At 60.1% G+C, this 19,028-nt stretch overlaps 1 protein-coding gene across 3 annotated transcripts; it reads left to right on the top strand.

Moving 5' to 3' along the window:
• Positions 1 to 4,910: 4,910 nt before the first annotated feature.
• Positions 4,911 to 18,116, top strand: CLPTM1L (CLPTM1 like). Of its 3 annotated transcripts, none has more exons than XM_024125625.3 (17): positions 4,914 to 5,167; positions 5,555 to 5,655; positions 6,657 to 6,846; positions 8,332 to 8,474; positions 9,593 to 9,671; positions 10,245 to 10,362; positions 10,573 to 10,667; positions 11,167 to 11,251; positions 12,189 to 12,292; positions 13,204 to 13,269; positions 14,241 to 14,291; positions 15,036 to 15,118; positions 15,606 to 15,640; positions 16,087 to 16,142; positions 16,219 to 16,263; positions 16,980 to 17,095; positions 17,593 to 18,116. In XM_024125625.3, the coding sequence occupies exons 1-17, from the start codon at positions 5,006 to 5,008 to the stop codon at positions 17,675 to 17,677; spliced, it is 1,614 nt and encodes a 537-aa protein (XP_023981393.1). In that variant the 5' UTR covers positions 4,914 to 5,005; the 3' UTR covers positions 17,678 to 18,116. The 3 variants fall into 3 exon arrangements, 2 of the variants coding, with proteins under 2 accessions (XP_023981393.1, XP_007105724.2); XM_007105662.4 differs by having other exon boundaries at positions 8,326 to 8,474; XR_003680856.2 differs by lacking the exon at positions 15,606 to 15,640 and having other exon boundaries at positions 4,911 to 5,167; positions 8,326 to 8,474.
• Positions 18,117 to 19,028: the final 912 nt, after the last annotated feature.

Genomic DNA, 19,028 nt, shown 5'->3' with positions numbered 1-19,028 from the left:
GGCGGAGCACCGGAAAAGCAGGCACACTCACACCGGCAGTGAGAATCTGAGCAGCGTGCCAGCCGGGGGAGAAACGTGGCTGCACCTGGCGAGAACACCTGCACTTAGCATCTGAACCTACGCCCCTACCTCTTAGAACCTATCCCAGACACACCGCCAAACTATGAGAAATTGTATAGTCAAGGGTATGCGTCACAACCCTAGTCTTAATAACCAAAGGCTGAAAACAACCCAGTTGTCTATCAATATGGAGACCATTGAATAAACTGTGGTACATCCACAAAACAGAGACACGTGTGGCTGTAAAGAGATACAAGGAATACCACTATTTACTACAGGGCGTGTTCTCCAGATGCAGGAAATAAAAAGAATAAAAAACTCAATGGAGGGGCTTCCCTGGTGGCACAGTGGTCGAGAGTCCGCCTGCCAATGCAGGGGACATGGGTTCGAGCCCTGGTCCGGGAAGATCCCACATGTCACGGAACAACTAAGCCCATGCACTATAGCTACTGAACCTGTGCTCTAGAGCTCGCGAGCCACAACTACTGAAGCCCGTGTCCACAACTACTGAAGCCCGCACTCCTAGAGCCCATGCCCCACAGCAAGAGAAGCCACCACAATGAGAAGCCCGAGCACTGCAACTAGAGAAAACCCGCGCACGGCAACAAAGACCCGATGCAGCCAAAAATAAATAAATAAATAATTTTTTTAAACTCAGTGGAACTTCTAGAGATGAAAAATACAGCATCTAAAATGAAAAAGTCACAGGATAAGCTTAAGAGCAGTTTGGAAACTGCAAAAATATACCAGGGAGCTTGAATACATAGCTTTAGAAAGTACTCAAACCTAAGCAAGGAGAGGAGATAAAAGGTGAAAAAGTAAACAGCCTCATTGACATCGGGAGAGCAAGCTGTCTAATATACACGTCAACATACATACCCCAAAGAAGAGGCAGACAAAAAGTATTTGAAGAAATCCTGGCTGCAACATTTTAAAGTTTGATGAAACTCACAAATTGAATAAGTTCAACAGGCCTCACACAGGACAAACAAGGGAAACCGCTACAGCAAACGGGGCCTAGCCGCTCCCCGGCATGTGGTATCTTCCCGGACCGGGGCACGAACCCGTGTCCCCTGCATCGGCAGGCGGACTCTCAACCACTGCGCCACCAGGGAAGCCCCAAAACAGTGACTTTTTATAAAAATTCCAAAAGCAGCCAGAGAAAATAGACAGCCTACATAAAGTGAAACAAAGGTAATATAGCTATAACCGCTAACTTCTCATCAGAAACAATGCAAACTGGAAGATAATAAAACAATATTCTTTAACATGCTCAGTGACTTTTTATAAAAATTCTAAAAGCAGCCAGAGAAAATAGACAGCCTACATAAAGTGAAACAAAGGTAATATAGCTATAACCGCTAACTTCTCATCAGAAACAATGCAAACTGGAAGATAATAAAACAATATTCTTTAACATGCTGGGAAAAAAATGCCCATCAACCTAGAATTATACACCTAGTGAAAATCTTTCCAAAAAGTGAAGGCAAATTAAAAAGAGTCTCATACAAGCAATAGTTGAGAGAATTTACCACCAGCAGATTGGCAGAACAAGAAATGCCAACGAAAGTTACTGAGGCTAAAGGAATAAACACCAGCTAGAAGCCAGGATACGTACACAAGAGCCAAGAGCACAGGTGTATGTACAGAAACAAAATGTATCTTTGCTCATTTTAAATTTACTTAAAATATAGTTGACTGTTTAAAGCAAAAATAACAATTGACTTGATGGCGTACCTGGAAGTGAGGGGGTACGGAGGAGGTTTCTCCCCCTGATGGCAGCCCCCTCCCTTATCCTGGGGACCTGGGCCTGTGGCCTTCATCCAGGGCTGTCCCTAGTTATTCATCCTCAGGGGCGTGGTGAGTAGTTCTTGGGGCCAAAAAATAAGATAAAAACTTGGGATCATACCAAGAGTCTGCTCGACTTGGGAATTACCATGAATAAAGTAAAGAAAGGCCCTTGGGCGGGTGTGGGGGGCTCCCTGCGGCCCTGGGCGCAGCAGCAGCTTCCCCTCTTTCTCCAGGTGACCCCACCCAGTGAGGAAACAGCGCAGAGCACCCAGCTGTGACGGCCTGTGTGGTGTGTGTGTGCGCACTGGAGTTCTGACCTCACACAGCGCCCGGGGGCTGACATTTGAGGGGCCCTGAGAACAAGCCTCACTCTGGAGGAAAGCGATTAGCATTCGAGGGACCCCAACCAAATGCCCACCCTTAACAGTAAGTTCTCCAGATATCACCTACAAACCAGCACCAGGAGGGCCGCTCAGAAACAGGAGAGGTGTTATGCGGAACTTTCCAACACTGAGTATTTTTTGTGGGTGGAAAAGAGAACCCCGTGGGAGCCACATCCTCACCAAGAGGGGTGGGCATCAGACACAGGGCGTGACCTGGAGTCTGGAAGCTGTGTGGGCCCCAAGCTCCCACACACCGAGGCCTCTTCATAGTTCCTGGACGCACAAACAGCGGGACACCCAGCTCCGCGGGACGGCTCTCCTCCCTGCAGAACAGTAACCAGCTGCACCTGGAACAGAGTTCAAACTGGATCAAAACTCAGTCTGCGAGAATGCGAGAGAGGGATCTGAAGCTGCACCCCAGAGCCTCCGCAGAAGCCTGGCTGTATCCTGGCCTCTGGATGCCATGAGATGCCCTGCCCTGGGTACCCCACCAATCCCCTCGTAGGCTCACACAACTGGAGCTGGCCTTTGTTCCCTGCAGACTAAGAGGCCTATAGCATGCCTTCCTCCGCAGCACAGAGTAGAGCACCGAGGGCAAAGCTGCGGGGTGTGGAGCAGCCCAGCCCTGTAGGTGTTCCCCAACTGTGGCAGGAGCACAGTGCATGACAGCTGAGGGCAAAGGGCTGGTAAACCTGCTAAGAAGGATGGATTTTATACTCAGGGTAACAGGAGTCAGCAAAGGGTTTCCAACAGCGGGGCGGGTGTGCTGAACAGGGAGCAGGCTGGAGGGGAAGGTGGAGACGGGGGTCCAGCTACATGCTATTCCAATGGCGGAAGCCAACACGGCCACAAGAAGATGCTACAGGGGAGGGTGAGTACATGAGGGTGCAAGAGGCAGGGAAAAGTCTCCGATGCCCCTAAGTCTCTGACCCATACCCCAGGGGGCTGACCCAGAGCCACCACTGCACTCCGGCCCTGATGCCTTGCTCCTGGGAGGCCTCCATCCCTCCACCGTCTCTGCAGCAGCAAATCACTCTCCCATCTACTCAGCGAACCCCCACCCCCTTCTCTGAAGCCCTGAGCAATTTATTGGGTCTTTAATAGCATCTACTGTTTCTATAAATGCTTAGCAATGTTTCTGATTGTGAGACAGAAGGAAAAGAGGAGAGGAGAGACGTGGATGTGAACGCGAACGAGGATGGCGCATTCTCCATCACAGAGAGCCGGCCCCTGGGCATGGGAGGCTCCAATGAATCAAAGGTCCTGAGTCCACGGACTCTTCAATGCAAACAGGAAGAGCACGTGCCCTTCCAGGGGCCAACTGGGCAGCTTTCAACAGGAAAACATGAGCACCATCAACCCCGGACAGGGGGAATGAGTTCCCTCGCTCCTCGGAGCCCCAGCTGAGCTCTCCCTCTAGCGGGCGGGCGGCTGGCCCTAACGGGAGCTACTGAGGATCCGGTCCAGCCCTCAGCAGCCTCGGCTCCTGGGAGGCACTGGAGGGTGATTTAAAAAAAAATAACAAAAACAATTTTTCACATATTGAGATATAGGCAAGTCGTTCTGGCTTATGCATGAATTAACTTGAATTTGATGCTAACTAAAATAGCCCGTTTGTGGCCTATCAAACATACATTATACATCTGCTGTAATTATTCGAAAAAAAGAACACATTGACCAGAAGTAAAGAATGTCCGTGTTAAAAAAAAAAAGATTAAATGGCGCTCTTCCTGGGACGCCAACGCTGGTCCTCCTTTGATGATAAGAAGCCCTTCCTAGGCGTCAAGGCCATACTGATTCACTGTGTACATGCTGACCTGTTCTTTTTATTAAAACCTTGAAGAAATGTTATCTCTGACTTGCTTAACGTTCTTTGTTCTGACGAGATATAACACTGTGCTGAAAATCATGCTTATCCGGAGCAGTTTCTCAGGGAAACCAGGTAAGCGGGCTTCTGGGCTAGTCCTCAGCTTGGCTCAAATAAAACTCTTTTCTATTTTTATTATAGATTGTTTATCGATTACTTTCGTTGCTAAGGGCCTCGGCCTTTCATTTAGAAATGCTGTGTTTTTCTTCCAAGGCGCCCCTCTGGGGGTTCATATTTAAAGACGACGGAAATCAACACGACAGGGTCGCTGACTTTTGTGAGTCTATTTCTCTTCTCTTCCATTTTTCACGTTGACATAACGCCAGACTCAGAAAGACTGAGAACAGCGCACACCCGCGCCGCGTCTCCAGCCCGGTTCCTCCGCGTTCACACGCCGCCCCGCCGTCTGGCCCGGGGGTGAGGGTCCCTCCCGCTCCTCCGGTGGGGACGGCACTGGGGAGCCCTGCGCCCCCGTCCTCCTGACGCCCCCTCGCCATAGCTGCCCTCGGACCCGCCGAACTCCCAGCGCCCGGACCCCGCGGGGTACGCCGGGAGGACGGCGCAGGCAGGTGACGTCAGCGCCGCGCTACTCACGCAGGCGTGCGCGCGTGCGCGGCGGAGGCGGGACTACGCTTCCCAGGGTGCCGCGCGGCGCACCCACTTCCGGCGGACGGCGCGGGCCCGGAAGCGGCGCACCGGCGAATCCCGCAGCGACAGGTCGGCGGCAGCGGCGGCGGCGGGAGCATGCGGAGCTGCTGGCGGCCCGCGGCGCGCGGCGCGTTCTTTCCCCGGCGGTGGCGGCGGCGTGCGGCGGCTCTCGCGTGAGCGGCGGCGGCCGGAGCGTCCGGCAGGGCCCGCGGCTGCGAGGCGGGCCGGGCCGGGCGGCGGCGGCGGCGGCGCCGCCATGTGGAGCGGCCGCAGCTCCTTCACCAGCTTGGTCGTGGGCGTGTTCGTGGTGTACGTGGTGCACACCTGCTGGGTCATGTATGGCATCGTGTACACCCGCCCGTGCGCCGGCGACGGCAACTGCATCCAGCCCTACCTGGCGCGGAGGCCCAAGCTGCAGGTGAGCGCGGGCCTTCGCACCTGACCTCTGACCTCGGGCTGGGCAGGGCCGGGCCCTTCGCACCTGAACCTGACCAGGTCTGGGCTGAGTCCTCTCTTCCCCGCCCCCGAATCCTAAAGCTCCTGACTCCGCACCCTGGCCCCCGTGCCCCTCTTCACCCCATCACAAGGCGTCCCGAGTCCCTGTTCCCCTGCCCCGTTCATCAGCCAGCCACACACTTTAGCAGGTTGTTCCTGTGCAGCAGGCGCGTCCCGGAGCCTCCTGTCACCGGGCGGAGTTGTGTCCCTTGGGGAGTTAAGATGCACCTTTCCCTGTGTGGCTGGTCAGGTTTCTGTGTGCTTTCTGCCAGGGGCCTTGCCCAGCTGACTTTGTTGACGTCCTTTCCAGCTCAGCGTGTACACCACCACACGGTCCAACCTGGGTGCCGAGAACAACGTGGACCTGGTCTTGAACGTGGAGGACTTTGACGTGGAGTCCAAATTTGAAAGGTATGGCTGTGGACAGGGTGACAGGCAGGCATCATCGTCGTTGAGATTGTTGACAGGTCAGCGTTCTGCCCGTGAGGAGGGTACCACGGAGAAGCAGCATCACCGGCCGTCTCGCGCACGGTAGAGCGTTTTCATTGCAGGCGTGTGTGATACGCACACAAGCAAACTTTGTTTTACCTGAAAGTGGTAGATGTCGAGTTTGTCCTTTAGGAAGTAGCTTACCCAGCATCTGACAGCTGTGGGATACGGTGCGGCCCTGGGAGCTTCCAGAGGAGCGGGGGTTAGGGTGGGGACTATGTGGGGAGCAGATCTTACGCAGTTTCCCACAGAGCACAACTTGTGTTTTCCTGGCAGAAGTGCTTCAGTTATGTCGTCTAGAAGGGAAAAGGGAGGGGGACGGAGAGAAGAATTTAACCGAAAATCATAATTAAGTGAAATGTAACTTTACAACAGAGCAAGCAATATAAACGTTGACGTTTGTAGAGTGACTCTTTGAAGCTGTAGTTAAGCTATGGTTCTAGTTTCTTAAATTCCAGCAAGTTTAGTTGTAAAGACGACGTGTTTGTCACAAGTTCTCTTCTTCCCTCTTGGTTGTCTGGGAGGCGTCAGAGTGAGCACCGGGGTGCCTGGTGTCTTGCAGGATACACATCCTCTAGCCGCCCGCCCATCGCCCCTCGGAGAGCTGCCACGGGGGCGGGGCAGGGGGTGGGGCACACGCATTTGGTGTTGGCCCCCTTAGCCTGTGACCTCAGCGCCCGGAATGCAGGCCTTTCAGCTTTTGGGCAGCTGCCGTGCTTTCAGGGTGTGTTCCATAAATGTGCGCCCTCAGGACTTCAGTGACCTCCAGGTAGCTGGGTTCCGTTTTTAGTATTTCTCAGCTAAAATTAGTTGGTTTGGGTTTGAAACAACCTTTTTTATAGAAATATTTGCACGGTCTCCACTGTGTGTGCACACGCAACATAGCGTGTACATGGTTGAAGTCATCATTTGTTTTGTTGCAGGACGGTCAATGTTTCTGTTCCAAAGAAAACCAGGAACAACGGGACGCTGTATGCCTACGTGTTTGTCCATCACGCCGGCGTCCTGCCCTGGCACGACGGAAAGCAGGTGCACCTGGTGAGCCCGCTGACCACCTACATGGTCCCCAAACCGGAAGAGGTCAACCTGCTCACTGGGGAATCTGCCACGCAGGTGAGTGGTGCCGGCTGAAGGAAACCCGCGGGCCCCCTTGTGGTTCACACACACGTGTCTGCACGAACAGTCTGCATCTGGCGCTAGACTGACTGCTGGGAAGTGAAGCGATCAGATGTTATTGGCACATATGTTGTCAGCTCGGTAACTTCTCATGGGTTTGCAGATAAATTTATGTCAGATTAGTGACATGCGGTTTCAGTAGTTCCGTGATTTTTGTTTTTGATTTTTTCTGGCTGCGCCGTGCAGCACACGGGATCTTCGTTCCCCAACCAGGGGTCGAACCGCGCCCCTTGTAGTGGAAGCGCAGAGTCTTAACCACTGGATCGCCGGGGAAGCCTGTTCGGTGATTTTCTTTACCCAGATTCCTTCTCAGGCCCCAGGGAGCGTGTATGTACCCCGGTGGGTCCAGGGCAGCCCCTTCTGCAGAGCTCAGCTGCAGTCAGAACTTAGAGTTGGGAGACACTGCACTGTGTGTAGGACAGGACAACGCTTGAATATTTATTCTAAGGGTATAACTCAAAATTATGAAAAAGGTGGTGTGCAGATTGTATCTTGTCCACCCATAGAAAGCTGTACGTACAGGGAAAGGCTGGAGATGGCATACGCGGTCATTACCGCAGTGGAGGGGGGGACAGAAGGACTCTGGTGTTCGGGTCCGCGTTGAATGCAAGGGAAGTCGTCCGCGCCAGGGGCGGCAGCTTTCCGGAATGTGTCTGCAGCTGCGTGTCTCGTGTGTGTCCTTGGAAAGACCCCTCAGTTCTGTTTCCTTGGGGACCTCACGACACTGCCTCATGGGCCTTTCTGGGGTGCCAGGCGGTGGTGTGAATGGTGAAGGAGTCTCTGGAACTTACGGGTGCTGAATAAACGTTAGCTATCGCTACTCCTTGGAAGGCTGTTTTTAGTGTAACTATTAGTGCTACATTGTAGTTTTAGACAGGAGGTACATATCAGTAGAATGACACGGTTCACAGAGCTTCTCAGTTAGATCTGAAATCAGGATTCCCCTGCCGGGCAGAGTTTGCTTCTGAGTTCAGTAGCTTTAGGCTTGTTCCCTAGACGTGGACATGCCCCTTTCCAGACAGCGGGGTGGAGCTGGTTTAGAAGCGCCTCCCTTCAGCCTCCTTGCAGAGGGCGGGGCTCTCAGCTCCAGCACCTCCTGCAGATGTGCCGGAGGCTCGTCCTTCTGGGGATCCCTGCTCCAGACAAGGGCTTGAGACAGGAGGCAGTGAGATCCAGGACCCCATGGTGCAAAACAGCACGCCGTTTGGCTTCTGCTGCCAGAAGGCGGTGCGGGCGCGAGAGTCGGGGAGCTGGCAGCCGCGGGTCCCCCCGAGCCCCGCTGGCCCTGCTCACGGTTGGGTTCTCGGCTCGTGGGCTGTCCCCGGTGAAGGCGCCGGCACCCTGCTGCCTCAGACCCCCCGCGCCCCTCCCACCCCAGCCTTGGCCTTTTCCTGCTAAGCCAGCCCTTACATGTAGCGGCAGGTCGAGGCTGAGAAGAGGCCAGCAAGTGCCCTGGACGAACCCGTGTCTCACTGGAGACCGAGGCTGACCCTGAACGTGATGGTGGACGACTTCGTCTTTGACGGGGCCTCCCTGCCCGCGGATGTGCAGCGGTACATGAAGATGTGAGTGCTGCTGCTCGGGCCGCTGAGCTGAGGCCCAGACGGCGGGAAGGCCACCGTAGTTCACGTTCACTCGCCCAGCTTTGCGCGTCGCTCCTTCACTCCGAGCGGACAGCAAAGGGGTGGCCTGGTGGGTGGGGGCTGGAGGGATCGTGGCCGGCCAGAGTCCTAAAGCAGATGGGCCGCACCCACGTTCCCGAGCCCTCTCTGTGACGAGGGGCCTGGGGTGCTTCCTGGAGCGCCCCAGCCTGCCCCTCCTCCCTGGGGGTCTTGCTGATCACGGCTGCCGCCAGGATATGGAAGGGAAACGATGACACGGCAGGCAGTCACCTTGCCCTTTGCTCTTGGCAAAAGCCGGAAGGGAAGATGGAGAGCTGTGATGAGCCCCTATCCCTCTGCACCCTGCACAGGAGGTTTTCTCCTGTCTGCGTCCTGTTAGCTCTGACTCGATTACCTTTGCTTAAAAATTGATTGTGAGGTTCTGTTCCCATCACTTGCTATTGTAAGCGTGACTGTTAAAATTGACTGGCTTAGATTGTCCCGTGTCTGTACACTTCAGGGAGCCCCCCTGTGAGATCACAGCCTGTCACTGGGTCGTCACATAGCACCTAGAAATGGCTCTGCTGAGAATTGTTTCCTTCTTCAGTTTCCAGTGGGTCCTGTGGTGGTGTCATGAGGTTTTCTCTTTTGTAAAACTAAAGTCTAATTTCTGAACACGTGATCCATTCACACGGTTGAGAGCGTGAGAGGCACAGAAGGGTCATGGGGTGAAGGCCAGGCGTGGAGGGTAGCTGGGTATTGGCTTCTCACCGCGTCGCGGGCTGCCCCGTGTCGGCGCACACGCGGCCCCTTGCTTCCCCTCGCGTCCCGCGTGGTGCCCCACTGTGCGCCTGGTCCCCACCTCCTCCTGGTGGCAGCTGCGCAGGGGGAGAACGTAGCTCATGGCGCCCCTGCTGCCCTGGGGAGGCGTGTCCTGGGACTCTTGCGACCAGAAGCCACTGAAGGTGCCGGGGGGGCGGCGGGGGGGTGAGCTCTGTGAGGTAACCCAGCGTCTTGGGGCCGCCTTCAGTCCTGGGGGCCCGGGAGCTCGCCGCGGCCCTGAAACGGCTCCGACCCCCCAGGATCCGGCTGGGGAAGACGGTGCACTACCTGCCCATCCTGTTCATCGATGAGCTCAGCAGCCGGGTCAAGGACCTCACGGTGAGTAGCCAGGGCTCCCTCGGGCCTGTGCGCGGCTCGGCCGCGCCCCCAGCTCCTGCCCAGGCGGCGCCAGCGCCCGGGGCTGTGGTCGCGAGAGACGCGCAGGGCCCGGGTGGTGGGCGGGAGGTCAGGGTGCCAGGGCTTCCTGGGGGAGGTGCCCTGCCGGGGCTCCGAGGACAGCTGGGGCTGGGGCCCCACAAGAGGGGAGGACAGGGGAGACGCGGCCTTGGGTCCGGGCAGAGCAGCGTGCGTGGGGCGGGGCAGCGTCCGTGGGGCTGGGCAGGGCAGCGTGCGTGGGGCAGAGCAGCGTGCGTGGGGCTGGGCAGCGTTCGTGGGGCAGGGCAGCGTCCGTGGGGCTGGGCAGGGCAGCTTGCGTGGGGCTGGGCAGGGCAGCATGCGTGGGGCAGAGCAGCGTGCGTGGGGCTGGGCAGCGTGCGTGGGGCAGGGCAGCGCGCGTGGGGCGGGGCAGCGTGCGTGGGGCCGGGCAGGGCAGCGTCCGTGGGGCCGGGCGGTGTGCGTGGGGCGGGGCAGCAGCGTGCGTGGGGCGGGGCTGTCACGGCGCCCTCCCCGCAGGTCATCAACCGCTCCACCACCGAGCTGCCCCTCACCGTGTCCTACGACAAGATCTCACTGGGGCGGCTGCGCTTCTGGATCCACATGCAGGACGCCGTGTTCTCGCTGCAGCAGTTCGGTGAGGCCGCTGGGCGGGCGCCCCGGGTTCAGGGGGTCGGTCCAGCCCGGGAGCCCTGGAGCCCGGCCTCCATTCCGCCTGTGAGATCGTCCCCCTTGAAAGGCCACGTTTGGCCCGAGGAGCTCTTCCTGCTGTTGAGATGTGACCCTGCCAGGGCTCTGGTGGGGGGTCGGCGTCGTCCGTCTCACGCAGGGTCTCGGTCCTTTGCAGGGTTTTCAGAGAAGGACGCTGACGAAGTGAAAGGGATTTTCGTCGACACCAACTTGTATTTCTTGGCGCTGACCTTCTTCGTGGCCGCGTTCCACGTGAGTGCTCCCGGGCCCCCAGCAGGGCTGCCCCCACCCCGCTCAGGAGAGGGTCTGCGCCTCGGGCCCCGACCAGCTCAAGGACCTGGGGCTTCGTCTGCTGCTTTTGGAAGCTGTTTTGAAAACAAATCCAAAACCAGTGAGATCAACGAATGACTTTGCAAAATACGCGTTTCTTTGTGCAGGGAGGTATGGTGTGGCAGTTCGGAGAGTGACGGATCAGCCTTGCCGGGAGAATCCCCGTTAGACACGGCGGCTGGCGGCGGCTGGGGAAAGCCAGCCTCGGGGCTCGGGGTCAGGGGGCGGGGCCGAGGCCGCGAGGCACGGGCGCCAAGCTGCAGCCGGTTCCCAGGGCCTGGGAACTGGCCGCCAGTGAAGCCAAATCTCGCCAGAGCTGTGTTGGGAGACACGGGTGTTACTGAAAGTCCAGCATCTCGGGTCGAGCCCGGGCTTGTCTACACTGCTTGAGGGGCTCATCGCTGTCCTGTTTTCTTTGCAGCTGCTTTTTGATTTCCTAGCGTTTAAAAATGACATCAGTTTCTGGAAGAAAAAGAAGAGCATGATCGGAATGTCCACCAAAGCAGGTAGGTGCTCTCAGAACTTGCCCCCGTCCTCAGGACCCGTCCCACCGCTGGCTGATAACAGGCAGGTGATAAAGCTCGTTTTGAAACCTACAGTTTGCGATCACCCGTGGCCAGCGTGGCTCTTGTTCGGGAGGGGCTTTTAGATCCCCTGTGGTAGCAACCCGGGAGGGTGCTGTCTCCGCAGTCGTGGTGAGCGTCACGGAAGCCGGGGACCATGGCGGGCAGGTGACGCGGGTGCTGGCTCTTCGTGCCCGTCTGTGTCGGTTCACAGTCTTGCTCGGCTCCCAAGCTGGGTCTCCAGCAAGAGACGGTTCTTTTCCTCCTGCGGAAGTGACACCCAAGTGGGTGGTCTGGGATGCTGCGGGGGCCCCCGAGTCCAGAGTCCGTGTCTCGGGGTCTTCTGTCATGACCTCTGGCTTCCTTGGGGAGGGTCCCCCGCTGAGCCCTCCTGCCCCCTCCCCAGGCCTTCTCAGCCTGTGCCGTGAGCGGGGCTTGCGGGTCCCGGGGCCTGAGCTCCTGGCGGGGAGCACCCTACAGGGAGTGTTTCCACGGCTGTGGCATCTCCTAAAGCACAACCTGGAAGGACAAAGTGCAGCTTTTAAAGGACAGATGCAGGCTCCGCAGGGCCAGTGTGAAAGCAGGAAAACCTGGGATTAGAGTGCAGGATCCCTGTCAGGAACCAGTTTTCTCAGCACACTTCCTGTGCCTTTTGTGTCTGTAAGCGTAACTTACACACGTTCACCTGCTGAGGTTGCCTTCTGTCGGCTCCGTAGCCCTTTGTAATCGTTTTGCATTTCCTGTCGCCGCCTGTGGTCTGCGGTTCCTTTCTAGTGGACAAAGGGGGAGAAGCGGTTAGGGTGCTGGTGCGCGAGGGGGCCGTGGGCGAGGCACGGTGGGGCCGTTCCCCGGGCCCCGGCATAGCCCTGTCTCTCCGCAGTGCTCTGGCGCTGCTTCAGCACCGTGGTCATCTTCCTGTTCCTGCTGGACGAGCAGACAAGCCTCCTGGTGCTGGTTCCTGCGGGCGTCGGAGCTGCCATCGAGGTGAGCCGCCCGCCGGGGCGCCGGTCTGAGCGCCGTGTCTGCGGTTCCGGGGCCCAAGCGCTCGGCGCAGTCGGAACCCGCGTCACTGCCGAAGGAGCGGCCGCTGGCCCGGCAGCGGGGCGAGGGTGCGCGTGCCGCGGCTTCTCGGGCAGAGCTGCCGATGCCTCCGCGTTTCTCGTGGCCCAGAAGCTTCAGCTCGTCCCGTCCGTCCGTGGGATGTGCTGACACGGTGGCTGAAGCCCGTGCACCTCTGGCTGCGCTGGACGCCGTGCGAAGCAGGACGTGTGATGCAGGGGCAGTGGAGGGGGCGGCGGGCCTCTGGCACCACCCTGACCGGGACCCTCAGCCGTGGTCGTATTCCAGGGCCCCTGCCGGTGGGCACCGGCTCACGCGGCTGTCGGGTTGGGGGCTGCGCTGGCACCGCCCCTCAAGGAAGTGCTGGCGGGACCCCGTATGGGCACTAGTCACCATGCGGAACCGACCTCACGGCCGTGGTTCGGGTCCCACGTCAGGGAGGGTCCTGGAGAGACCGGCCGCAGCAGGGCGTGGGGCTTGGGGTCCCCCGGGGAGCAGAAAGAAGGTGCCAGGGCGAATCTGGGGACAGGCGGGGTGGGGTGTCAGTGCAGGTGGGCTAGGCCGGGGGACGGCCCGACCGGTGCCATCTCGGCGGTCCTGGGGAGGTGGTCGGGTCCACGTGGGCGCACAGACTGGGTGGGCGTGGGCTGGAGACCAGGGCCGTCCCGGGGGTACCCGCCGGCAAGCGTGAAGAGCAGCGGGTAGCTGAGTGGTAGGGCTGGGCTGGGGCGTGCGGGGCCTGCACGGCCGATGCCCTGGTCCGTCGCCATCCAAGGAGCGGGTCCTGGCTTCTCCCCGGTCCTGGAACCTGAAGTGTGGATTTTTCAACTTCTCAGCTGTGGAAAGTGAAAAAGGCCTTGAAGATGGCTGTCATCTGGAGAGGCCTGAGGCCCACGTTTCAGGTGGGGACCCAGCCGTGTCTTCTCGGGGATCTGTCACCTCCTCCCGCTTCTCCCAGCTCGCCCTCTTGGTGTTTCGGCCAGTCTGTTCGTGCAGCTTGACTGCTGATGTGTTTCCTAGTTGCGTCCCGATGAGATGCAGGGCACCGTGAGGGCAGGTGATGGTCACGTGGTCACGGTGCTGACCTTCCGACCCCGAGAGCAGCTTGTCGCCTGCAGACCGGCGGGGAGAGGCAGGGGCGTCTCGGGGCGAGTGGGCGGGTCGCCGCACCTCTCTGCAGCTCTGCCCACGAGCCTCCGGGGCTCTGATGCACCCGGGGTCCCCAGTCGCAGACCCAGCACCGAGCGCGCCGAGCAGCACCTCCACCTCCGTGACCAGACAGGACGCTGGTCGGCCGGGCTCAGGGGTGGTACTCCCCACTCCGGGGTGTGATGCCGCCACGTGACAGCACGGTTCCTAGCTTCCCAAAGAGCTGCCCTCTGGTGTGGAGTTTCCTGGGCAGGTGCGGGCGGGGGCTCGCGCGTCACTGGGGGTTCACGGTCGGGCAGCTCGCTCTGCTTTCTGTGAGGGGCCTGGGGGTTTATGACACTCCGGGTTTCCAGGTCAAGGGCAGGTCACTCGGAGACGGGACTGCAGCTCCTCTTGATCTAAGTCAGCCCAGTGAATCCACCTTGATTTAAGAGCAGTGTCTGCGCTGCAAAACTCGGCGGAACTGGGAGCAGGAAGCAGCGCGAGGGGTGGAGCACAGGTTCACGGGCCTGCTTCCGCCTCGTGTCCCACACGCTGTGGCTCGCGGGTTGGGGCCATCGGGTCCTCTGCACCCCCGGCCCTGAAGCGGGGGGGCTGCCACGCCTGGGCTGAGGGTTCCTGCCTCTCAGCCTGCAGCCCCGTCCCTCCCTCCGTGGTAGCCAAGCTGAGCCCAGATGCCTGCCTGGTCCGCGGGTGAACGTGGTTGTATTGAATTTCGTTGCAGTTTGGCACTTACAGTGAATCTGAAAGGAAAACGGAGGAGTATGACACTCAGGTGAGCGGTGGCCTGGGGCGTGCGTGCCCACCCGGAGGCGGTGTCCTGGCTGCGACCGTCCCCGTGGAGAAGCTGTGTCCTGGAGCCAAGACCCCCCCGGGAGCCTGCCTGCTTGCCTGGGGTTTCTGACCCGGGAGGGAGGCCGGGGGCTCCTCTGTTTCCCAGCCCCTGCGGGCGCCCGTGCTGAGTCCTGTTCCGCCAAGAGATGTCTTATTCCCGGTGGGCGGCTGTGGGGCTGCGAGCTGAGCCTCTGTCCCTGAGACGTGGTGACCCCACAGGCTCTGCGTCCTAGGCCATCCGAGTCCCCCCGCCGAGGGGAGCTGTGGATTTCAGTTTGATTTAATACGCCTTTCCCCAGCAGGGATTTTATTTTCTGGATTAACGGGCATCGACTGCATCCCGGTTTTTATTGGGTTTTTGATAAAGCTCAAACTGCGTTAGTTGGAAGGCAGCCCTAAACTCAGAGTTCTGGGAGCATTTCGTCAGAGTTCCTTCCAAGACGTTTAGTCATTTCTCTGCCCTGGGTCGGTCCGTCAGTTTGGCTGTTTTTCACGGGCCGGTATTGTTACCGTTATCTCTGCTGTGCGGTTTGCACAAATGTTCACTGACGCTCCTCCTCCACACAGACTAGCTTCGCTGCCCTAAACGTGCTGGGCGTCTTCCCCTTTTCTGTTCGGGAGTTCCATCAAGAAGGTTTCCGCAGGTTTGATGGTGGACTCACCGGACGTTTCCTGTCCCCCGTAGGCCATGAAATACTTGTCGTATCTGCTGTACCCCCTCTGCATCGGGGGCGCCGTCTATTCTCTGCTGAACGTCAGATACAAGAGGTAGGACGTCACCCTTGGGACTCTTCAGCTGGAGCCCAGGCTCACTGACGGGGCCAGCGGTGGGGCCGGCGCGGGGACGCCCCTCGGCCGCAGTCCGGGCCTGCCCGCCGCTGCCGGCGCTGCGTGGCCCTCTCCGGTCCTTGCGGGGTCGGGGACGCTCACGGGAGCAGGCCTCGGGCTCGAACACGCTGCCCGGGGCCGGAGGGGCCGAGGCGTCCACGGGCATCCGTGGTCTCCCGTCTCACTGGAAGTCGCGAAGGACAGTCCGTAGGTGCCGAGTCTGCCCTCACCTTGGCGGGGGCTCCTGGGAGGCCGCTCCCCGAGCAGGTTGCCCCCGGCCAGCCCGCAGGGTCCCGGGACCGGGGGCAGCAGACCCCAGCCCTGGCGCTGGCGCTGGCGAGCGGGAGGGCGGGTGGGGCTCGGTGGTTAGCGGAGGCCATAGCGCCGGGGCCTGCGGCCTCCGCCGTCACCCGCTCCTTCCTTCCAGCTGGTACTCCTGGCTGGTCAGCAGCTTCGTCAACGGTGAGTCCGCGGTCTGCCGTCCCCGAGCCAGCGTGTACAGCGGCTCGCTGTCCCACCGCCGCGTGGCCCGGGGCGGTGAGCGGTCCCCGTCCGGCCCCGGCCCGCCCCGCGTTCTCCTCTCCGGGCCCTGTGTTGCTGCTGGGCCTGCGGGACTGGCCGTGGGCGGTGTGCTCTCCGTGGGATGGTTGGGTGCGGGCAGTGAACCCCGCCGTCTCGGGGCACGCCAGAGCCCCAGCCCCCGGCCCTGTGTCCTGGAGGAGCGCCCGCCCGCGCTGCGGGCGGACAGGGCCGGGCTCGCGGGCTGCCACCTTCTCCGGGTGTGGCCTGCCCACACCCGGAGGCCCTGTCTCACAGCCCCGCGGGCGGGGTGGGGCGGGGGGTTCGGCGCCTGGGGGCGCGGCCGCAGGCCCGAGCACGGCACGCCTCCACGTGCGCCTGTCTCCTAGGAGTCTACGCCTTTGGCTTCCTCTTCATGTTGCCCCAGCTCTTCGTGAACTACAAGGTAAGACGCGCCCCGCGGCCCCGCGCCCCCCGGGTCTCTGTGCCGCCCCTGACGCGCCCCGTCTCCCTGTCCCCAGATGAAGTCGGTGGCTCACCTGCCCTGGAAGGCCTTCACCTACAAGGTCAGTGCCTCGCCTGCACGGGGCCCTCGGGACTTGCCGTCAGGCTGGGCCGGGCACCAGGCGGCCCTCCTGTGGAAGAGCGTCGGGGGCTCCTTTAAGGCGTAGGGTGCCGTGCGGCGACTCTGAAAGGCCAGGCTTCTCTGTCGCAGCGGCACAAAGTGTTCTCCGAGTCAGAGCCGCGCTGCTTCTTGCCAACACGAATCAAAGGGCAGGCAGGGGCCCTTGACCCGGTGGCCAGGGTCCGGGGCGCTGGGTCCGTGTCCACCCAGACGGCGGGTCCAGCTTCCCGGGGCCGGGCTGGCCGGGGGCTGTCTTGGCGCATCATGGCCTGTCCCCCACACACACGCGGGGCCCACGCGGCCCTCCGGTGCTGTTGGCTGTGAGCTAGAGCGAGCGGCATTGGGGTGGGGGAACGGTTAGAACATCCTTCTGTCTTCGGAACCGATCGGCCCTTCTCGGGCAGGCCGGCACCGTGATAGCCAGGCTCCCAGGTGGCGCTCCTGGGCCCCACGTGCCGAGAGCAGGCGGGACGCTGGGCCTTGGGGTCTGTGCGAGGGGGGTACCCTGGGCGTCAGCCCCCCCTCCGCGCCCCCAGCTGGCTCCCGCTTCGTGGGTGGCTCTGAGGGCACTGGGCCGCGCGAGCGCAGGGACGTGACCGCGTGCCCGGCTGGTCGGGTGGGCGCTGGGGCCCCGTCCCACGGCTCGCCCGCCCGCAGGCCTTCAACACCTTCATTGACGACGTGTTCGCCTTCGTCATCACCATGCCCACCTCCCACCGGCTGGCCTGCTTCAGGGACGACGTGGTGTTTCTCGCGTACCTTTACCAGCGATGGTGAGTGCCGGCCTGAGGCGCGGCTGCCCGGTGGACTCGCTCGGGCCGCGGACCCACGCCTGGTCCTGCGGGGAGAGATTGGCGGGGGGCGGGGGGCGCCTGGCCCTGGGGCCGGAGCGCCGCTTTCTGTCTGCTTTGATCGCCCCTCGAGTACACGGCTCTCCGGCGTGAGGGCCGCTCGCAGCTGCTGTTCAGCGGAGCCCGACGGAGGAGCCGCCTCAGCCCTGTGCTGCACGGCGGGGGCGCGGGCTCGGGGCCCCTGTGGACGTGTCCCGGCCCTGCCTCTCCTTGGCCATCACTGTTCTCGTCCTCTCATCGGCCTCGAGAGCAGAGCTCTGGCCTGACCGTCACGAGAACATCGGGAGGGCACGAGGCACACCCACACGCTCCTCTCCCGTGGTGAACCGGCCGTCCAGGTCTTGGCCGTCGCGCGCCCAGGACACGCGCGTGCGTCTGTCCAAACCAGCTGGCGTGACGCACGCGTGGTCTCGTTGCAGGCTTTATCCCGTGGATAAGAGCAGGGTGAACGAGTTCGGGGAGTCCTACGAGGCGAATCCCCAGCAGAAACCCCACGCAGACTGAGCCCGACCCCGGCTGCTCGCAGCCGCGCAGAGGCTTTGGTGGAGCTTCCTGACGTCACGCCCCCTGCGTTGCCAAAACACCGAACGTCCCTCACATCCCCGGGTTCCGTCACGCTGTGTCCGACGGGAGCTGGCAGCCCTGCCGCCGCTGCCCGCGTGCACGTCTGTCCGGTCGCCGTGGCTGCGGGAGCATCCGGTGCTGGCGGGGGCTGCGCTGTCACTGCCCTGCCCTCGCCCGGGGGAGTTCGTCTCGGGGTCTGTAAACAGTCCTTGAGGGGATATCAGACGTCTCTTTGGATCCATTCCGTGCAGACTCTGGGATCAAATGGCTTTTTTCCTTTTTGTTTAAGATTTGACTATTTTAAGGCTTAACGTATGTATGTTTCTATTTTAAAATAAATTTCTCTGGCTGTAACGCTTTTTTTGATCTGGTATAACATGTAAGGTTTAGATGCTGGCATTTACCCCATTCCCAGAAATGAACGTGTGATGTGGTTTTTCTCTATGTTCGTTAAAAGGAGCAAATTTAAAGAATCTCTCAGGCCAGGACTGTTCTTCAGATGCCTGCGTCTGGTACTGAAGCCTAAGTCATCCCAGTCCTGAGGGGTCAGGTGGATGGGGTTTTGTTAGAGAAACACCGTGGGTAGGGCAGAGGGAGAAACGGCAGGAAGGCGTCTTCACTGGCAGGACAGGGAAGGGCGAGATCTGGAGGGTGACGGGGTCGAGTCATGTTCAGTGAGGTTGGCTCCCGAGAGCCAGTTCTCACCGTGTGTGGGCACACGGGCACACGCAGGAGAGGCGCGTACATAAGGCAGTGTCTCAGCCCCTGTGCCTGGCTCTGAATCCAGTCGTTCTCATCGATGGGATCGTTCCTTGGCGATGTCTACACCGGCAGCCTGTGGCCTCCAGAAGTTCATCACAGGGCCCCTCCCTGGGCAGAACACGGAGCCGAGGCAGCTGGGCACCGGCTGGCGTCTGGAGGCGGCTCTCAGGGTCAGGGCTGTGTGTCCTTCCCACAAGTCCTCACAAAGCCAGACTGAGAACTGCATCCAGAGGTCAGCGGCCAGCATGCACCACCCGTGTTTAGCAGAGACGCTGCTGACTTAGAATTCTTTACCCACCGAAGGTGTGTCTCAGAATACATTTTAAAATGGGATTTATAGACATCCAAAAGCTGGACGAATTCATCACGGCAAATCTGCTCTGTGAGAAGTTACAGGGAGTCCTTCCATCAGGGATGAGGGCAGCAGGTACAGATCTGATCTGCACAAAGTAGGGGAAACCCCGGAAACAGCAACCACATGGGCAAGTACAGACTTATTTTCTTATGTAAACGATCTAAAAAATAACAA

Source organism: Physeter macrocephalus, chromosome 8 (genome assembly GCF_002837175.3).
Source record: "Physeter macrocephalus isolate SW-GA chromosome 8, ASM283717v5, whole genome shotgun sequence".
In the NCBI taxonomy this organism is placed as follows: domain Eukaryota; kingdom Metazoa; phylum Chordata; class Mammalia; order Artiodactyla; family Physeteridae; genus Physeter; species Physeter macrocephalus.
The sequence above is the reverse complement of the archived record's forward strand: the minus strand, read 5'-3'. Positions and strand labels throughout refer to the sequence as shown.